Consider the following 20354-nt stretch of genomic DNA (forward strand, 5'->3'; position numbering starts at 1 on the left):
TTTAAAAGAAAATATACATTTGCATGTAATTATAGAGTTCTCTTTGACTGTGCACATTGCATTCCTCTGTCATTCACCAAAGACCACATAATCCATGTCTCAGTAGGGTTCAGCTTGTGCACTACCATGAGCCCTTTATACAAACAGGGATCAAATGGGTTGACTGGTTTACGGATGCCAAAAGTTTTAAACCCTGCATGAAACTGTGGTGTTACATTCATTTTTTCAAGGCACATCCCAACAAACACATCATCAATGGGAAACAGTTCCATTGTTTCAGCTATGCCAAGAAGGTGTTGAGTAGTCCTTCTGGACATTACATAACCACCTCCACCTGCATATAAAGGGTAGTGACTCCCATTGTACATTTCATGTGGAATAAAATATTTCACTTTTGTGTTCCTGATAGGGATGGCCTTGCTGATTACATCCCCAACAAAAAGTTCACTTTCAGGATCCATTTCATCAAGAAACTCCAAAATGTTGTATGTATTAATGAAGACATCATCATCACCCTTCAGGACAAACCTGGCATGTGAACAGCTATTGGTGAACCACCTCAAAAAATGGAGCTCCTTTAGTGTGAGGTTAAAAAAATGGTCAATAAAATCCCACTGGACAATGTCATTAAACTCCTTGTGTTCATAAGAAAGCAACTGGTCAAGTGACTGAGCTGGTATACTGAATTCTGTCTTTCCAAGCAAAAACACCAGCTTAATTTTATTTTTGCGAAAATCCTGCCTTTTCCCCCAGGTATTTCGTATAGCAATCCGTCTGTCTATATTGATTGGAAGAGATTTGATGGCCAACAATAAGAAAGTATCTTTCTCACATTCCTTGGGTTTGAGCAGTGTTGAAAAGTTTCGACAGTGTTTGTACATTAAGAACAAGCGATGAGGTTCTGGGAAGGAAGAAGAGTAGTTGAGAGTAGATAGATCTGGATAACACTGGATGGGTTTCGTCTTTGCAGGAGCCCAGAAGATAAATTCTTGCCTTTGTGCTTCCCTTTTGTCAGGCGTAACAGACTTTAAAGTTGATTTTGGTTCTTTGTTAAAGTAGATGAAAAGCCCAAAAACAGACAAGGATAATGTGTAGAGGATAAGACTTCGCAGTCGCAGAAACATCTCTGCAAGAGATTGGGCCTATTCTGCAAGAAGAAATACAAAAAAAGAGAGAGAGAATATGAGTCAGCATAAAATAAAAAAGCTAAGATTCCGAGTAAAGTCACCAAGGGCAAGATCTGTCACATGGGGTTCCCAGGCTTCCATTAAACGCCTGCTATACCACCCTAGGACTCCAGATAACAGATCAGTACTGACTTTCTAGCATCAACTATGTAAAATTCATTTATTGATATATAAATGTTGCATAATAGAACATTATTTGTAATGATGATTTTTTACTCTAAAATAAATATGACCTGATGTTTAAAACAATTTTGTTAATTTTTTCACTGAGACATTAGCATTACTATAAGACCCCTTTCACACTGAGGTGTTTTTCAGGCGCATGTAGCGACTGTAAAGCGCCTGAAAAACGTCTGCCCTGTGCCAGAGAGCTTTCACACTGAAGTGATGCGCTGGCAGGACGTTAAAAAAAACGTCTGCAAGCAGCATCTTTGGAGCGATGTATACACCACTCCTGCCCATTGAAATGAATGGGCAGCGCCGCCGAACCGCCAGCAAAGCGCTGCTACAGCGGCACTTTGCGGGTCGTTTTAACCCTTTTTTGGCTGCTAGCGGGGGTTAAAAGTTCTTCCTTGTTCTGCCAAATAAGTGTGCTTTTCTGTTAAAGAATATGCTATGAAATACTACCAGTGTAAATTCAAATACACATCTGAGTGTACACTTTATGAAAACTGGAGCAAAGAAGTGTGAAACATTACCCACATCAATCTGATTCCTGATTTCATTTCCATAGGTACAGGTTACACAATAAAAGATGAGACCTGACTTTTTATATAGACTAACATGCAGGAACCAAACTTGAAATCTTTGCACGTGTAGATGCCAAGTGTAGATGAAAACACTATGGGGGTTATTTACGAAAGGGAAATTTACTTTGCACTACAAGTGCAAAGTGCACTTGAAATTGCACTTGAAAGTGCAGTCGCTTTAAATCTGAGGGGTAGATTTGAAATGAGGGGAAGCTCTGCTGATTTTATAATCCAATCACATGCAAGCTAAAATGCTGTTTATTTTCCTTGCATATCTCCCTCGGATCTACAGTGACTGCACTTCCAAGTGCAATTTCAAGTGCACTTTGCACTTGTATTGCAAAGTGGGAGTTGCCTTTTGTAAATAACCCCCAATGGGTTGATTTACTAAGGGCAAACTGTTCATTTTTCAAGTGAACTTGCAGTTTGCATGGGGAATTTCTTCAGAGCTTAGTGAATTAGAGGTTAGCCTCAGCTTACTTCCATCATCCAATCATGTGCAAGCAAAAGTTCTGTTTTTTTATTCTCTTTGCACATGATTGGGTATTCTTTGCAAAATGGCATAGCATTACATGAACTAAGATCTGGGGAAAATTCCCTTTCAAAGTATAGCATATTTGCCTTTAGTAAATCATGAATACATACTTGCATTAGACATATATTTTTTAAACCAGAGTTTAGTGTCACTTTAAGTTTTCAGGTGAGACGAACAAAGTGACAGTGATGCTTTTTTAGTAATGTAAAGTAGAAGTCAAGGCAATCTTTAACCCTCATTAAGCACTTTCCGACCAGACCATTTTGCTGGCTTAAGACCAGACCACTTTTTGCTATTCAGCACTGTGTCGCTTTAACTGACAATTGCGCGGTTGTGCAACGTGGCTCCCAAACAAAATTGATGTCCTTTTTTTCCCACAAACAAAGCTTTCTTTTGGTGGTATTTGATCACCCCTGCGGTTTGTATTTTATGCGCTATAAACAAAAATAGAGCGACAATTTTGAAAAAAAACACATTATTTTTTACTTTTTGTTATAATAAATATCCCCCAAAAATATATAAAAAAAACTATTTTTTCCCTCAGTTTAGGCCAATGCATATTCTGCTACATATTTTTGTTAAAAAAAAAAAAAAATTGCAATAAGCGATTATTGATTGGTTTGCGCAAAAGTTATAGCGTTTACAAAATAGGGGATAGTTTTATGGCATTTTTATTAATAATTTTTTTTTTTTTACTAGTAATGGCGGCGATCAGCAATTTTTATTGTGACTGCGACATTATGGCAGACACATCAGACATTTTTGACACATTTTTGGGACTATTGTCATTTATACAGCAATCAGTGCTATACAAATGCCTTGATTACGGTGTAAATGACCCTGGCAGTGAAGGGGTTAACCAGGGGGTGGCAGTGTAGGGGTTAAGTGTTCTTAGGGGCGTGTTACTAACTGTGGGGGGCTGGGTTTTGTGTTAGTGAACACTGATCTCTGCTCCAATCACATGGAGCAGAGATCAGTGTCACCTGTTGCTAGGCAGAACGGGGAGATGCTGTTTACAACGGCATCTCCCCGTTCAGCCTCCCCGTGAGACGATCGCGGGTACCCCCGTGGTGATGGAGTCCGCGGGAACCGTGACTGGACTCACGGGGTCCTGACTGGCACGCGTGCGCACTGCCGGTGGCGCGCATGCGATGGCAGGGCGGTATATAGAAATGGACGTACCTGTACGCCAATATGCCTGCCCGGGCCATTCTGCCGACGTACATCGGCGTGCACCGGTCGGGAAGTGGTTAATGCACCTTACCTTTTAAATTATTGTTCTAGTCAATAACTTTGATATTTTAGTAATTAAATCTCTCCAAGCTGGGAAAAAGTCCCTATGGGCTGGAGATATAAAAATAAAATGGCAGTGGCATTGCCAATTCCAGCACTACCATGGCTAAAATGACTGTACTGAAGGTGGAACCCTTAAGGGTCATTGGGGGTTATTTACGAAAGGCAAATCCACTTTGCACTACAAGTGCAGTCACTGTAGATCTGAGGGGAAACTCTGAAATGAGGGGAAGCTCTGCTGATTTTATCATCCAATCATGTGCAAGCAGGGCTGGTGCAAAGATTTTTGACACCCTAGGCGAAACCTAATTTTGCCGCCCCCCTTGCCCCCCCCACTCCATCACTTTGCCCTGCCCATGTTTGCCCTGCCCATGCAGCCTCACCAGTGCCCATGAAAATGCAGCCTCACCAGCCCCCATCAAAATGCAGCCTCACCAGCCCCCATCAAAATGCAGCCTCACCAGCCCCCATCAAATTCAGCCTCACCAGTGCCCATCAAATGCAGCCTCACCAGCGCCCATCAAATGAAGCCTCACCAGCGCCCATCAATGCAGCCTACCATTGCCCATTAATGAATGTTTGCTTGCTTCCATTCATTCGGGAGTGGAGACACAGACGCAATCCTCTCCGCTGCCCCTCTGACACTATGTGTGATCAGAGCAGCGGCTGCCTGCTGATGCTGAGACTTGCTTGCTGCAGAGAGAAGAGAGTAGGAACGAATACCAGTGGCCGGGCGCCCTAGGCAGCAGTGCGCCCTAGGCGGCTGCCTAGTTTGCCTAGTGGTAGCACCGGCCCTGTGTGCAAGCCAAAATGCTGTTTTTTATTTTTCTTGCATGTCCCCCTTAGTTTTACAGCGCTTGAACTTCTAAGTGCACTTGTAATGCAAAGTGGATTTGACTTTCGTAAATAACCCCCATTGTGTCCCTTTCACCTCCCTCCTCCACTGACTGAGGGCAATTGACAGCACAGTACTCTTCCCCAAACCACCCCCCCCCCCCCTCCACACAAACACACACACACGCACCCTGCATTTTAGGTGTCCCAGTGCCATATGTTACCAAACTAGAACCTCTGCAGCCATCTCTCCCCCATGGCATTTGACACAGAAAGGACAGGCCAATTATGTGACCTGATTTCAGGTGACAATTTTATGGTACTGCCATAATATATACTATATATACATAGTATCTCTCAAAAGTGAATACACCCCTCGTAAATTTTGTAAACGTTTTATATCTTTTTATGTGACGACACTGAAGAAATTACACTTTGCTACAATGTAAAGTGGTGAGTGTACAGCATGTATAACAGTGTAAATTTGCTGTCCCCTCAAAATAACAACAGATAGTCATTACTATCTAAACGCTGGCAACAAAAGTGAGTACACCCCTAAGTGAAAACGTCCAAATTGGGTCCAAAGTGTCAATCTTTTGTGTGGCCACCATTATTTTCCAGCACTGCCTTAACCCTCTTGGGCATTTAGTTCACTAGAGCTTCACAGATTGCCACTGGAGTCCTCTTCCACTCCTCCATGACTACATCATGGAGCTGGTGGATGTTAGAGACCTTGCGCTCCTCCACCTTCCCTTTGGGGATGCCCCACAGATGCTCAATAGGGTTTAAGTCTGGACACATGCTTGGCCAGTCCATCACCTTTACCCTGAGCTTCTTTAGCAAGGCAGTGGTCATCTTGGAGGTATGTTTGGGGTTGCTATGTTGGAATACTGCCCTGCGGTCCAGTCTCCGAAGGGAGGGGATCATGCTCTGCTTCAGTATGTCACAGTACATGTTGGCATTCATGGCTCCCTCAATGAATTCTAGCTCCCCAGTGCCGGAAGCACTCATGCAGCCAGACCATGACACTCTCACCACCATGCTTGACTGTAGGCAAGACATATTTGTCTGTGTACTCCTCACCTGGTTGTCCCCACACATGCCTGACACCAAGTTTATCTTGGTCTCATCAAACCACAGGACATGGTCCCAGTAATGCATGTCCTTAGTCTGCTTGTCTTCAGCTAACTGTTTGTGGGCTTTCTTGTGCAGCTTCTATAGAAGAGGCTTCCTTCTGGGACGACAGCCATGGAGACCAATGCAGTGTGTGGCGTACGGTCTGAGCACTGACAGGCTGACCCTACACCCCTTCAACCTCTGCAGCAATGATGGCAGCACTCATACGTCTATTTCCCAAAGACAACCTCTGGATATGACGCTGAGCATGTGCACTCAACTTCTTTGGTTGACCATGGTGAGGCCTGTTCTGAGTGGAACTTGTCCTGTTAAACCGCTGTATGGTCTTAGCCACCATGCTGCAGCTCAGTTTCAGGGTTTTGGCAATCTTCTTACAGCCTAGGCCAGTGATTGGCACCCCAGATGTTTTGGAACTACATTCCCATGATGCTCATGCACTCTGCAGTGTAGTTGTGCATCATGGGAAATGTAGTTCCAAAACATCTGGGTTGCCAAGGTTCGCCATCACCGGCCTAGGCCATCTTTATGTAGAGCAACAAATCTTTTTTTCAGATCCTCAGATAGTTCTTTGCCATAAGGTGCCATGTTGAACTTCCAGTGACCAATATGATAGCATTAGAGCGATAACACAAAATTTAACACACCTGCTCCCCATTCACATCTGAGACCTTGTAACACTAATGAGTCACATGATGCTGGGGAGGGAAAATGGCTAATTGTGCCCAATTTGGACATTTTCATTTAGGGGTGTAACTAACTTTTTTTGCCAGCTATTTAGATATTAATGGCTGTGCGTTGAGTTATTTTAAGGGGACAGCACATTTACACTGTTATACAAGCTGTACTCACTACTTTACATTGTAGCAAAGTGTGAGTGTATATACACATACACATGCTATATCTTACCAAAGGTACTGGGGTGCCTGCCTTTACACGCACTTAACTTTAATGGACTTCTTAGTCTGTAGGGTTCATTATTGAGTTGGCCTACCCTTTGCAGCTATAACAGCTTCAACTCTTCTAGGAAGGCTGTCCACAAGGTTTAGAAGTGTGTCTATGGGAAAGTTTGACCATTTTTCCAGAATAGCATTAATGAGGTCAGGCACTGGTGTTGGACGAGGAGGACTGGCTCATAGTCTCCTCTCTAATTCATCCCAAAGGTGTTAGATTGGGTTGAGGTCAGGACTCTTTGCAGGTCAGTCAAGTTCCTCCACCCCAAAGTCGCTCATCCATGTCTTTATGGACCTTTCTTTGTGCACTGTTTCAAATCAATTGGTGGAGGAGGGATTATGGTGTGGGTTTTTTTTTCAGGGTTTGGTCTTGGCCCCTTAGTTCCAGTGAATAGAACTCTTAAGGCGTCAGTAATGTCCAACACATTTTTGACAATTTCATGCTCCTAAATTTATGGGAACAGTTTGGGGATGGCCCCTTCCTGTTCCAACATGACTACACACCAGTGCACAAAACAAAGTCCATAAAGACACGGATGAGCGAGTTTGAGGTGGAGGAACTTACCTGGCCTGCACAGAGTCCTGACCTCAACCCGATAGAACACCTTTGGGATGAATTGGAGTGGAAGACTTCGAGCTAGGCTTTCTCATCCAACATTCCTGCCTGACCTCACAAATGTGTATTGAACCCTACAGATTAAGACTGGGATGCCATTAAAGTTCATGTGCATGTAAAGGCAAGCATCCCAATACTTTTGACAATATAGTGTGTGTGTATACACACACACAAATGTTTTTAAATTAATAAAGTATTTAGGGTGTTTTTTTTTCTCAAGTACAGTGCCTTGAAAAAGTATTTATACTCCTTGAAATTTTCCACTTTGTCATGTTACAACCAAAAACTTAAATGTATTTTATTGGTATTTTAGGTGGCACATAATTGTGAAGTGGAAAGAAAATGATGAATGGGTTTTAAATTTTTTTACAAATATCTGAAAAATGTGGCGTGCATTGGTCTTCAACTCCCCTGAGTCAATACTTTGTAGAACCACCTTTCACTGCAATTACAGCTGTAAGTCTTTTGGGGGATGTCTCTATCAGCTTTGCACATCTAGAAAGAGTGACATTTTTGCCCATGCTTCTTTGGAAAAAGGCTCAAGCTCTGTCAGATTGGATGGAGAGCATCTGTGAACAGCAATTTTCATGGCTTGCCACAGATTCTCAATTGGATTTAGGTCTGAACTTTAACTATGAATATGCTTTGATGTAATCCATTCCTTTGTAGCTCTAGATGTAGGTTTAGGGTTGTTGTCCTGCTAGAAGGTGAACCTCCGCCCCAGTCTCAAGTCTTTTGCAGACTCTAACAGGTTTTCTTCTAAGATTGCCCTGCATTTGGCTTCATGCATCTTCCCATCAACTCTGACCAGCTTCCCTGTCCCTCCTGAAGAAAAGCATCCCCACAACATGATGCTGCCACCACCATGTTTCACGGTGATGTGCAATGTTACTTTTACGCCGCACATAGAGTTTTGCTTTTAGGCCAAAAAGTTCAGTTTTGGTCTCATCTGGCCAAAGCACCATTTTCCACATGTTTGCGGTATCCTCCACATGACTTCTCACAAATTGCAACGGGACTTCTTATGGCTTTTTTTCAATGATGGCTTTCTTCTTGCCACTCTTCCATAAAGGCCAGATTTGTGGAGCGCATGACTAATAGTTGTCTCTGCAGCTCCTCCAGTGTTACCATGGGTCTCTTGGTTGCTTCTCTGATTAATGTTCTCCTTGCCAGGCCTATCAGTTTAAGTGGGCGGCCATGTCTTGGTAGGTTTGCAGTTGTGCCACACTCTTTCCATTTTTGAATGATGGATTGAACAGTGCTCCATGAGATCTTCAAAGCTCAGGATATTTTTTTTTATGACCTAACCCTGCTTTAAACTTTTCCACAACTTTATCCCTGACCTCTCTGGTATGTTGCTTGGCCTTAATGATGCTGTTTGTTCACTAAGGTTCTCTAATAAACCTCAGAAGGCTTCATAGAACAGCTGTACTTATACTGAGACTAAAATTACACACAGGTGGACTCCATTTACTAATTAGGTGACTTCTGAAGGCAATTGGTTCCACTGGATTTTAGTTAGGGGTATCAGAGTAAAGGGGGCTGAATACAAATGCATAAATACTTTTCAGATATTTATTTGTTAAAGAAAAAAAATGAAAAGCATTTATCATCTTCCTTCCAGCTCACAATTATGTGCCACTTTGTGTTGGTCCATCACATAAAATCCTAATAAAATACATTTATGTTTTTTGTTGTAACATGACAAAATGTGGAAAATTTCAAGGGGTGTGAATACTTTTTCAAGGCACTGTATATCTTTATTATGATGCCTTGACTTCAACTGTATCCTGTATAAGGTGATGAGTGAAGGAAATTTCCCCGCTTCCTCTCATCAGTACTGGAGGGTTGTTGCAATTATTCAGCCTCACACTCACATGGATCATGAGTTTTCTCCCCCTTCTCTGTTATAATCAGAAGTGTTCTCTCCTCATGTGTGGTCCTTCAGTTTCCATCCTCAATATTGCGCTCCTCCCAGCTCCATTCTCCTGTCTGCCCACTTATTCCCCCCCCCCCCCCCCCCTTCAGCCATGTTTCCCTGGGGAATTCTTCTCCACTTCAGGAGTCTCATTTTGCCCTTCCCATTCACTGATCTATTCATTATCAACCATTTTCTCTTTTATTCTCTCCACCTCAATAGCTCTACACTTTTGTGTTCTGCACTCTCTTATACGTTCACAGTACTTCTTCTTCTGTGTCTGCTCTTTCTACCAATGTATCCCTCCCATGAACCCGGTGTATCTTCTGCCAAATGTGTGTCGTCTGTACCCTCTTCTTCTTCTGCCAAATGCATCCAGTTTTGCACCCTATGTTCCTTCTGCCAAATGTATCCCTGTTCTTTACCTTTCCAAAGATTCTCAGTGATTCCCATCTATCCCTTATCACCTCCACTGATACCACTCTTCTGTTTCACCTCAGATATAACAACAATGGGTCCTTTGACCCAGAATTTTATTACATTAAGGTTGCAGCAGACAAGGGGACATGCATGACATGTCCATGCCCTACCACAATTCATTCAAGTGAGCAACACTCTAAATAAACTTCCACATCTACCATAGTGATGGCAGAGTCCTGACATTTCATTAAAAAGCCAGAGCTCTATTAGTGCTAAGCCCTGACCCTTCCATAGCACTGCCCTATGTACTTCAGGAGCTGCCCTTGGTATAGAAAGCTAAACCTAATGCCCACCAGAGCGAACAGCAGTTCATACATGCCTTGGCGCACCCAGTGGCGTAGCGTGGGTTGTCAGCGCCCAGGGCAAGGCAAGTAATTTGCTCCCCCTAACTTGCGGACTTTTTGCACTCTGAGTCCCTTCCCTTCCTACTATAGTACTGACCTACCTGACCACTAATCTACCTGATTCCTATACTGACCACTACACTATACAATACACTGACCTATCTCATTCCTATACTGACCCCTACACTAACCTACCTGATTCCTACATCAACCACTACACTACACACTAACCTACCCGATTCCTACATCAACCACTCCACTACACACTGGCATACCTGATTCCTATACTGACCACTACACTAAACCAACCTACCTGATTCCTACAACTGGTAAGTCACGGGAAGTGACGTAACGCGTAGGATACCAGAAGTGACGCTTACACCCGAGCGGTACGCTCGTAGTCTGTTTACTGTGCGACCTATCCTTGATAGTTTGTGAGTAGTTTTATTTCTTTTAATAAATCGTTAATTTTTAAACCTACTACACTATGGCGGGTTTTATATTTACTCTCTGAGTACCTATGCTGGCCTCATCTATGGAGTAACTATATGGACGGTGGTGACGTTATAGGAGTTTGAAGTTCTCTCCCTGATCCCCAGTGCTTTCCCTTAAAGGCTACATATATACGCTGTATACCTTACAGCAGTGAGGTAATTACCTAGTGTGCCTAGTGAACACGTGGATATCACCGAAGTGGAGAGAGTTTTTGCACTGTGAATGCACAACTTCACTTTATACCTGCATCGTTTATAACACTTTCACTGTATTACCCACCATTGGACTATCATATTCTTTGATTAATATTGTTTGCTATAAGTGATACTATATGCACAATAGCACTTTATTTTGTTTGATCACTGGCTTTATATCACAGCACGAGTAATATCTTGTTGTTTGCACATCAATTGTTGTTTTTTTGGTCTATTAATTTATTTATGTATGATATTTTTTATTAATTTTAGACAGATTTACCTTGCACCTGAACACTTTACCTGAAACTTTGGGATAACACTCTCAGTCTTACACTAAGACACTAAGTAGTCTTTACACTATTTAAACAAGGATACATCTTTGTGGGATATATCATTTTTTCTCCCCATATTTTTATTTATTCGCGGGAGCGCAGCACCAATTCTTTTACCAATTTTATATTTATATGAGAGTGTAACTCATAAAGTGTTCACAGCACCCAGCTAGTTAGAATAATTCTTTCCCATTTCCATATACAGCACAGGAGGAGCCCTCACATACACTAATACATACGCACATGCCAATTATCAGTTTATTTCTGAAAATAGTTTTAGGGATATATGTTTCTAATATTACTTCACCAGCTTAGACTATTGTGTTCTGATCCATCACATATAATTCAAATAAAAAAAAACCCATTAAACTAAAGGCTGTAATGTAACAAAATAGGTAAAAAGCCAAAGGGGGGTGAACACTTTTGCAAGGCACTGTACACTGCAGGCTGCACATCCCATAGTCCATCTCAGAAGTGAGCTAGAGAGGTTGGCTACATTCCTATATACATTGGGACCATGAAGAAAGAACGTAGCCACCCTCATCAGGAAGCTGGGGTTCACAGCAGCTAAAAAAAAAAAAAAAAAATTGGAGATTTGGTGGAGGCTGAGAATAATAGAAGGTACACTTTGAATGAAGAATACATGCTTGCATTGATTTTTTTTTTTTCTTCTTTTGTCACTTTAAGGTAAACATCTGTCAGCAGAAATAAAATATCTGACCCTGCTAGTTATTCAAAATAACCGAACTTATCTAGCAGCCACAATCTAAGAACGATGACAAATATTCAAAATATTCTTCTTTAGAAGAATGACAATAGTAGACAGTTCATAGATGGGCTTTGGTACTGTACGTGGCTTGGGGGTTCCCCTGGACTGGACACTCACTTTCTGCAAGTGCAATGACATGAGACTACAGCTCAATAAAATATGACCTTTTCCCACTGGAGTTAATTACCGTTATATGAGTCAAATGGTAAGTAGTTCTCAATTTTTTTTCCTACTTTAAAATGGTTGTAAAAGCTTTTTTTGGTAAAATAATAAACATGTTATGCTTGCCTGCTCTATTGCACAGAGCGGCCCCAAAACCTCCTCTTCTGGGGTCCCCCACCAGTGCTCCAGGCTCTTACTTTTCTTTTTGCGCCCCCATAGGAAGCCGTACCCGCTGGCTTGATCCAGAACTGGGCTGTGTGCATATATTGGGACACACAGTGGGGCTCAGCCTCGCCCCCTGCTCACAGGATTTGATTGACCACAGCATGAGCCAATGGCTACCATTGCTGCCTCTGGGAGCAGAGAGAGAGGAGAGAGCCACTATGGACAGGCACAGTGCTGGATCGAGATAGGACTCAGGTAATTATACAGGGAGATGAAGGGGGGGGCAATACAAGTACTGGGACATTTCCTGCATTAAAGTGGAGTTCCACCCAAAAGTGGAACCTCCACTTATCTGCTTCCTCCCCACCTTTTGGGATGGTGGGTACTGTACCCGTTTTTGAGTTCAGCCCTCCTCTGCCACCGGGCCAGTTAGAAAGCACAGCGCGCTTTGTGCATGCGCAGTAGGCAACCGGCTGTGAAGCCAAAAGGCTTCACGGGCAGTTTCTGTTACCATGAAAGTTAGTGGCAGCACCTGAGAGGAGATCCGAAAATCTCCTAGGGTGCCGACATTGCAGGAACACTGGACAGGTAAGTGTTCAATATTCGTAGCTGCTGACTTTAAATTTTTCGGGGGGGAGAGGCGAACTCCCCTTTAAGGTAAAAAATATCTTGCCTTTACAACCACTTTTTGCTATAGAACATAGTGTAGTGGAAGGGCTCATTTAAAAAAAATATATATATATTTTTTTTATATATTTGGAATATTTCTATATTTATTTTTAACACACTAATTATATTGTTTATCTGGGTGGACTTTTGAACAGACTTATGTCTGTTTTCTAAAGCTATGGTCTGTTCTAACAGGACAACTTGTGGAGTGACAGGTTATGGTTGTTGTGTGTGTTTTTTTGTTTTTTTTGTGCTAGGGAGGGGGCAGTTTGGTTGTTAAAGTGGAGGGCCAGTTAAAAAAAAAAAAAAAGCAAACACTGCAGCTGCTGACTTAATAAACACACTCACCTGTCCAGGGCGCCCGCGATGTCGGCCGCCCGAGGCCGACCCGTCCCTCGGCTCTCGGGTCCCGGCGCCGCCATCCCTTGTAAGGGAAACAGGCAGCGGAGCCTTATGGCTTCACTGCCCGTTTCCTACTGCGCATGCGCGAGTCCCGCAGCTACTGCGCATGCGCGAGTCCCGCAGCGCTTTCTGAATGGGACGCGCTGTGTTCTGGAACACACAGTTCCCAGAACACAGCGCGACTCATTACCCAGAAGACGCCGCGACGAAGACAGAAGACAGAAGATCTCCGCGGAGGAGGAAGAGGAAGATTAGGAGAAAGTGCCTAGCAACAGGCATTTCTGGTAAGTAAAAAAAAAATTTTTTTTTCATTTTTTTTTTTTTAGATTTTTTGTAATTTTTAAAATTTTTTTGTTTTTCAGGGTGGCCCTCCCCTTTAAGCTATACACTGATCAGCCGTAATATTATGACCATCCACCTAATATTGAGTATATCCCCTCTTCCCATCCTGGTGCCAGCTCTTTCCTAGGTAAAGGATGCACATGCACCCCATCCATCCACATGATGTAAAAGAAAATGCGATTCATCAGACCAGGCCATCTTCTTCCATCCACTGAAGCAGTTCTGATGCTCACTCCGCAGTGGTAGTTGCTTTTGCCTGTGGACACGGGTCAGTGTGGGCATCCTGACCAGTCTGCAGCTACGCACCCCCAGCCTCTGCACATTACATACACCTGACTTTCTGCTCTATGTATATAATATACTCTTGGCACCTGCACCGACCAGATCCCTGCAGTCTGAACATTACATATCCCTGACCCCTGCACTATGTACTGTACATTACATGCACCTGATCCCTGCACACTCTGTTACCCACTGCTGACCCTTGTATTCTGTACATTACATACTCCTGATACATGCACTCTGACATTATACTTCTGATCACTGCACTTTGTACGTAGGCTCAAATTTTAAGCCCCTCTAACTATTAGCACAATTTTGCTGCACTCACAGTTCAACACAGCATGCCACCTTTTTCTTTTCCTCAGGGTGCAAGGGGGCCTGTTACATAGCCTGTATGGAGCCCCATGATTTCTTTTGGTGGTCCTAGTGGCAGCTGGGCAGTGGATTGCAGCAGGACAACACAGTGAAGCTCCTCTTGAAGAGGTGACTTGAATAAGCTACAAAACATTTTAAACATTACAGAACAAGTCTAATTGAAATGTGACTAACTACTGCTAGCGATGCAGATCAATGCAGCTTAACTACTTGCCGCCCGTGTTATAGCCAAAAGATGGCTACAGCGTGGGCTTAAATTGCTGGGCGGGCATCCATAGATGTCCTCCTGCTTCCCACGTGCCCCCTGCGGTATGTGAGCGGCACGCTCTGTGATCGTCGAATCTGTGAGACTCGGCTGATCATAGATTGGGTAAAGGGCCAATCACAGTAGGTCCTTTACCATGTGATCAGCTCTCAGCTGATCATGGAAATAAACAGATCTCCGTTATGGTTTTCGCGGCTTCAATTAGAGGGACAACGGTCCCCTTAGCGCCTGAATGTGCTGCAAATCAGTGCCATCAGCGCCCACCAGTGCCACATATCAGTGTCCACCAGTGCCACCTATCAGTGCCGCCTCTTCTTTGCAACCTATCAGTGCCCATCAGTGCCGCCTCATCAGTGCACATCAGTGAAAGAGGGAAATTACCCGTTTGCAAAATGCTATAACAAAAGTTGAAAAAATTTTTTTTTTTTATTTCGGTCTTTTTTTTGTTTAGCAAAAAATAAAAACTCAGTGGTGATTAAATACTACCAAAAGAAAGTATTGTGTGAAAAAAAATTCAAGATATGTTATATGGGTACAGTGGTGCATGACCGCGCAATTGTCATTCAAAGAGTGACAGCGCTGAAAATTGGCCTGGGCAGGAATTTGGTATAAGTGCCCAGTAAGCTAGTGGTTAAAGGATAAATATGGTCAAAGCTCTTATGGCCATACTGCTTCTGTGGGTCACAGGGTTGCAATTAGTTCTGCACACCTATCACCCTTATTCAGATAGCAGTGGGATAAAGTCTGCTTTCGGGTGACATCACTCAGCCAGTCAAGGGTCTGCAGGATTCCAACAATAATGTCAGGATCAGATCAGATCAGCCCAGATGGCAGACAAGCAGCTGGTTTAGCCTCTCAGCACCCCACTGTAAACCTGAGCCAGCCGTTCCTGCCCCTTCCACAGCCCAGTGTTCCAGTGAGTACTGGAGAGGCAGAGCAGAGTGCTGATGACTAAAGCCTAGTACACACCACAAATTTTTTTCATTCAACCCAGCGGTTTGAATGAAAAACTGACAGCTCTGGTCAGAGCCACTGTAGGCTGCTGGTTTTCCAGCATGCTTTTCTGACAGAAGTTGTACACACTGGCCGAATGTTGGATGTTTTTTATTGAACCGGCCAATATCGCTCGACATTTGGCCTGTGTCTACTAGGCTTGCCAGTCACTGCTCTGTGCTCAGGGCAGACCCGATCACAGAGGTTTGATCGCTCAGTTGTTGGTGTAGAGCTGGCGGAGAACAGCTGCAGGGTCAGATGGATGTTGCTACCACATAGGAGAATATGATTGTTTTTTTTAAACCCTACACTCTTTTAAGGGATGTGATGCGAAGGAGCTCTTGGGGTAGCACCAAGGCACTGTGCATGACTGCTAAGCCTAAAATAAAGTACAGAATTTAGAACCAACAGCAAACTATTCCAGTGGCGGCTGGTGCAAAAAAAGTCTTTGGGGGGGGGGGGTTGTGCAACCAAAACCCCCGTCCCCCCCCCCGTCCCCAGTCCGCATTCACCTCTCCACCGCTGTGGGTTCCCCGGCGTCTCCTCCCGGCCAACTGGGTCTTCTTCATATTCGTCTCCTGCCCTGATTGTCTAGGAGGAGAAGCTGGAAACCAATAGCAAATATTGATTCGCTAGTGTCACAAGCGGGTGCACTGCGCCCCTAGCCCAACCTTTTTCAAGCCAATTACAGCCTCAAGATCTAACCATGTACTTGCAAAAACTAAAAGAAAAAAACGAAACAAACAAAAAAAAGCTATGAGTCCGCCGCCCCACATGCAAAACCAGGGGGGCAGCACCCATGAGCCTCTTATGGGCTGGCTACTGCTGAACTATACATGGTTTTAACATGCTTGGGTAAATGATGGTTGCCATTACCTTTACATATATACATACAGTATCTCACAAAAGTGAGTACACCCCTGATATTTTTGTAAATATTTTATTATATCTTTTCATGTGACAACACTGAAGAAATGACACTTTGCTACAATGGAAAGTAGTAGGTGTACAGAAAAAGTGAAAATGTCCAAATTGGGCCCAATTAGCCATTTTACCTCCCTGTGTCATGTGACTTGTTAGTGTTACAAGGTCTCAAGTGTGAATGGGGAGCAGGTGTGTTAAATTTGGTGTTATCACTCTCACACTCTCATAATGGTCACTGGAAGTTCAACATGGCACCTCATGGCAAAGAACTCTGAGGATCTAAATAAAAGAGTTGTTGCTCTACAGAAGATTGCCACGACCCTGAAACTGAGCTGCACGGTGGCAAAGACCATACAGCTGTTTAATGCCCCGTACACACGAGAGGGATTAAGTCTGACAGACCTCCAAAGGAGTTCCGCCGGAGTTCCGCCGGAGTTCCGACGGAGTTCTGGCGGACTTTTCGACCGAACGGACTTGACCACACACCATCACACCAAACTCCGACGGAGTCGAACGTGATGACGTACGACTGGATTCGACGTAGGAAGTTCCTAGACAGTAGCCAATAGCTGCCCTAGCGTCGGTTTTAGTCCGTCGGAGTAGCACACACACGAGCGGATTTTTCAAAGGGGACCGGGTCCGGCGGAGTTCCGTCGGGAAAATTTAAAGCATGCTTCATTTCTAAAGTCCGTCAGACTTTAGCTTCGCTAAAGTCCGTTGCAGCCCACACACGATCGGATAGTCCGCCGGACTCAGTCCGTCGGAGTTTGGATGTCGAAAAGTCCGCTCGTGTGTACGGGGCATTACAGGACAGGTTCCACTCAGAAGAGGCCTCACCATGGTTGACAAAAGAAGTTGAGTGCACATGCTCAGCGTCATATGCATAGGTTGTCTTTGAAAAATAGACGTATGAATGCTGCCAGCATTGCTGCAGAGGTTGAAGGGGTGGGGGTTCAGCCTGTCAGTGCTCAGACCATACACTGCATCGAATTGGTCTGCATGGCTGTCGTCCCATAAGGAAGCCTCTTCTAAAGATGATGCACAGGAAAGCCCTCAAACAGTTTGCTGAAGACAAGCAGACTAAGGACATGGATTACTGGAAACATATCCTGTGGTCTGATGAGACCAAATATAAACTTATTTGGTTCAGATGGTGTCAAGCGCGTGTGGCAACAACCAGGTGAGGAGTACAAAGAGAAGTGTGTCTTGCCTACTGTCAAGCATGGTGGTGGGAGTGTCATGGTCTTGGGCTGCATGAGTGCTGCCGGCACTGGGGAGCTACAGTTCATTGAGGGAACCATGAATGCCAACATGTACTGTGACATACTGAAGCAGAGCATGATCCCCTCCCTTCGGAGACTGGACAGCAGGGCTGTGTTCCAACATGATAATGACCCCAAACACACCTTCAAGACAACCACTGCCTTTCTAAAGTAGCTGAGGGCAAAGGTGATGGACTGGCCAAGCATGTCTCCAGACCTAAACTCTGGGGCTTTCTCGAACAGAAGGTGGAGGAGCACAAGGTCTCTATTCACCAGCTCCGTGATGTTGTCATTGAGGAGTGGAAGAGGACTCCAGTGGCAACCTGTGAAGCTCTGGTGAACGCCATGCCGAAGTAGGTTAAAGCAGTTGTATACCAGCACATCTAAAAAGAAAAAAAAACCTGTAAGGCAAAGGAACAATGAGCTAGTATGCATCGCATAGTAGCTCATTATGAAATACTTACCTTAGATCGAAGCCCCTATATCGCAGCCTGGTCCACGCCGAGGCAGCTGATATTTTGCCCTCAGTGTTTCTTCCAGGTTTGCAGCTCCGGCGCTGTGAGTGGGAGTCTTCTTCCCGGCAGGATCCGGCAGCATCCGCCAGACCTTCAGCTGGGCATTCACAGTGTATGTGCCACTGACATCAGCGACTGCATGCAAAGTGAGTATCTCCTAAACCAGGGGTCTCCAAACTTTTCAAACAAAGGGCCACTTTATTGTCCTTCAGAATTTAGGAGGGCCGGATTGTGGCCAGTAGGGCCAGAAAATGTCACGGCCCAGCATCACTGAGAATAAATATGGCCTCAGGGTTGGTGGTCAATAAGGAGGAGGAGTATTCCCCCTTATAGTAGGAGGAATAGTATCCCATCATTGGTATCGGTGGAAGATATAGTGCCCCATTGTTGGTGTCAGTGAAGGAATAGTGCCTCATATCAGTGGAAGGAATTGTGCCCCAAGGGCCGGAAGGCAAGCAAAGGGCCACATCTGGCCCTCGGGCCGTAGTTTGGAGACCTCAGTCCTAAACCTTACAGGTTTAGGCAATATTATTTTACCTACAGGAAAGCCTTATTACCTTACCTGTAGGTAACAATTACAAAATGAGGGTATACAACCACTTTAAAGGCAGTGCTGGAAAATAATGGTGGCCACACAAAATATTGACACTCTGGGCCCAATTTGGACATTTTTACTTAGGGGTGTACTCACTTTTGTTGCCAGTGGTTTAGACATTATGGCTGTGTGTTGAGTTATTTTGAGGGGACAGCAAATTGACACTGTTATACAAGCTGTACACTTCACTACTTTACATTGTAGCAAAGTGTCATTTCTTCAGTGTTGTCACATGAAAAGATAGAATAAAATATTTACACAAATGTGAGGGGTGTACTCACTTTTGTATATTATATTAATAAATAAATATATATATTATATATATATATATATATATATATATATACATATACACATACACACACACACACACACACACACACACACACACACACACACACACACACACCCTATATGCAATGTGGTCACATGTTATAAAAGCAATCGTTGACAGGCAGTAGACCAAGCTGGGCTCTCCTCTTACCTAGGTATCAGCAGGCAGGCTCATGACTATACAGGGGACACACACATGCTCCAGCCGTCCTCCAGGTAGGTAGGTAGGTAGGTAGGTAGTGGAGTCGGGTCCTTGCTGGCTGATCACACCGACCTTCCCCACATCCACTGAGATTCTGCAGGTTAATCCCCCGGGGACAGACAGAGGCGAGGCAGGCACAATATAATTGCCATCTCTGTACCGCAGATGACAGGTGGCATCATTAGCTACTAGTAACCCGTTAGTGGCCGGCACAGGGCAGCGTGTTACCAGTGCAAAGGTCAAGGCATGCCAGGGGGGCATCTATTCCAGAGCTGAGCCTTAGCACAGTCATGTGTGCTTTGTCTTCGCCTTTTATAAATGGGGATTTATGATGTCCCCTCCTAGCAACCCAGAGCTGCTCCTGGAATCACAGGCGGCCAGCAGCACAAAGGAGCCCGGATCGCATTGTGAACGCCGGTGCCTGACTTGCATGCTAAGAGGGGAGGAGGGCGTGGCGATGGATGCTCGGGCCACGCCCACCTGTCACATTCTGTTCTCCGCATCAGCAGGATCCTCTGATACCTCGATTACAGCCCTGCCTGCTGCAAATCAGACTTTACTATTCATTGTATGGCTGGGTGGAATAGTCAGAACGTTCTGTCTTCTGAAGGATCTGTAGCCCCATACACACTATCACATTTTCTCATGATTTTTTTTTTCCTGCAGCTTTACCAAAAAACATGTAGTGTAAGGGCCTGCCTGATTACATACACATTGAAACTCCTAAGGTTTGACCTCATATTATATGGTTTTGGTAAATCTGAAGGGAAAAAAAAATCAGCAGAAAATCCGATAGTGTGTATGGGGCTTTATGGAAAACTTATCACCACCTAGTCTAATTTTTGTTATTAACCAGTTGCCGACCGCCGCACGCCGATGTACGTCGGTACAATGGCACGGGCAGGCATAAGGACATACATGTACGTCCCTTGCCTCCCGCGGGTCGGGGGCCCGATCGGGCCCCCGCCCGGTGCCTGCGGCGGTCGGAATTCGTACGGGAGCGATCCCGGACGAGGGGACGGCCATTCATTC

The 20354-nt window shown here is 44.3% G+C and overlaps 1 protein-coding gene across 1 annotated transcript in view; it reads right to left on the reverse strand.

The window, feature by feature from the left end:
* B3GNT4 (UDP-GlcNAc:betaGal beta-1,3-N-acetylglucosaminyltransferase 4) overlaps positions 1 to 19749 on the reverse strand; it is a 20892-nt gene extending 1143 nt beyond the window's left edge. The window contains exons 1-2 of the mRNA XM_077461955.1: positions 19272 to 19749; positions 1 to 1147 (exon numbers count right to left, since the gene is read on the reverse strand). The exon at positions 1 to 1147 is cut by the window's left edge and continues 1143 nt beyond it. Of these exons, the coding sequence (XP_077318081.1) occupies positions 30 to 1124 (1095 nt within the window). The 5' untranslated portion in view covers positions 1125 to 1147; positions 19272 to 19749 and the 3' untranslated portion in view covers positions 1 to 29. The remainder of the gene's footprint in view (positions 1148 to 19271) is intronic.
* Between the last annotated feature and the right edge of the window lie 605 nt (positions 19750 to 20354).

Source organism: Lithobates pipiens, unplaced genomic scaffold (genome assembly GCF_037356315.1).
Source record: "Lithobates pipiens isolate NorthernLeopardFrog02 unplaced genomic scaffold, aLitPip1_a1.2 Scaffold_3, whole genome shotgun sequence".
Taxonomy (NCBI): domain Eukaryota; kingdom Metazoa; phylum Chordata; class Amphibia; order Anura; family Ranidae; genus Lithobates; species Lithobates pipiens.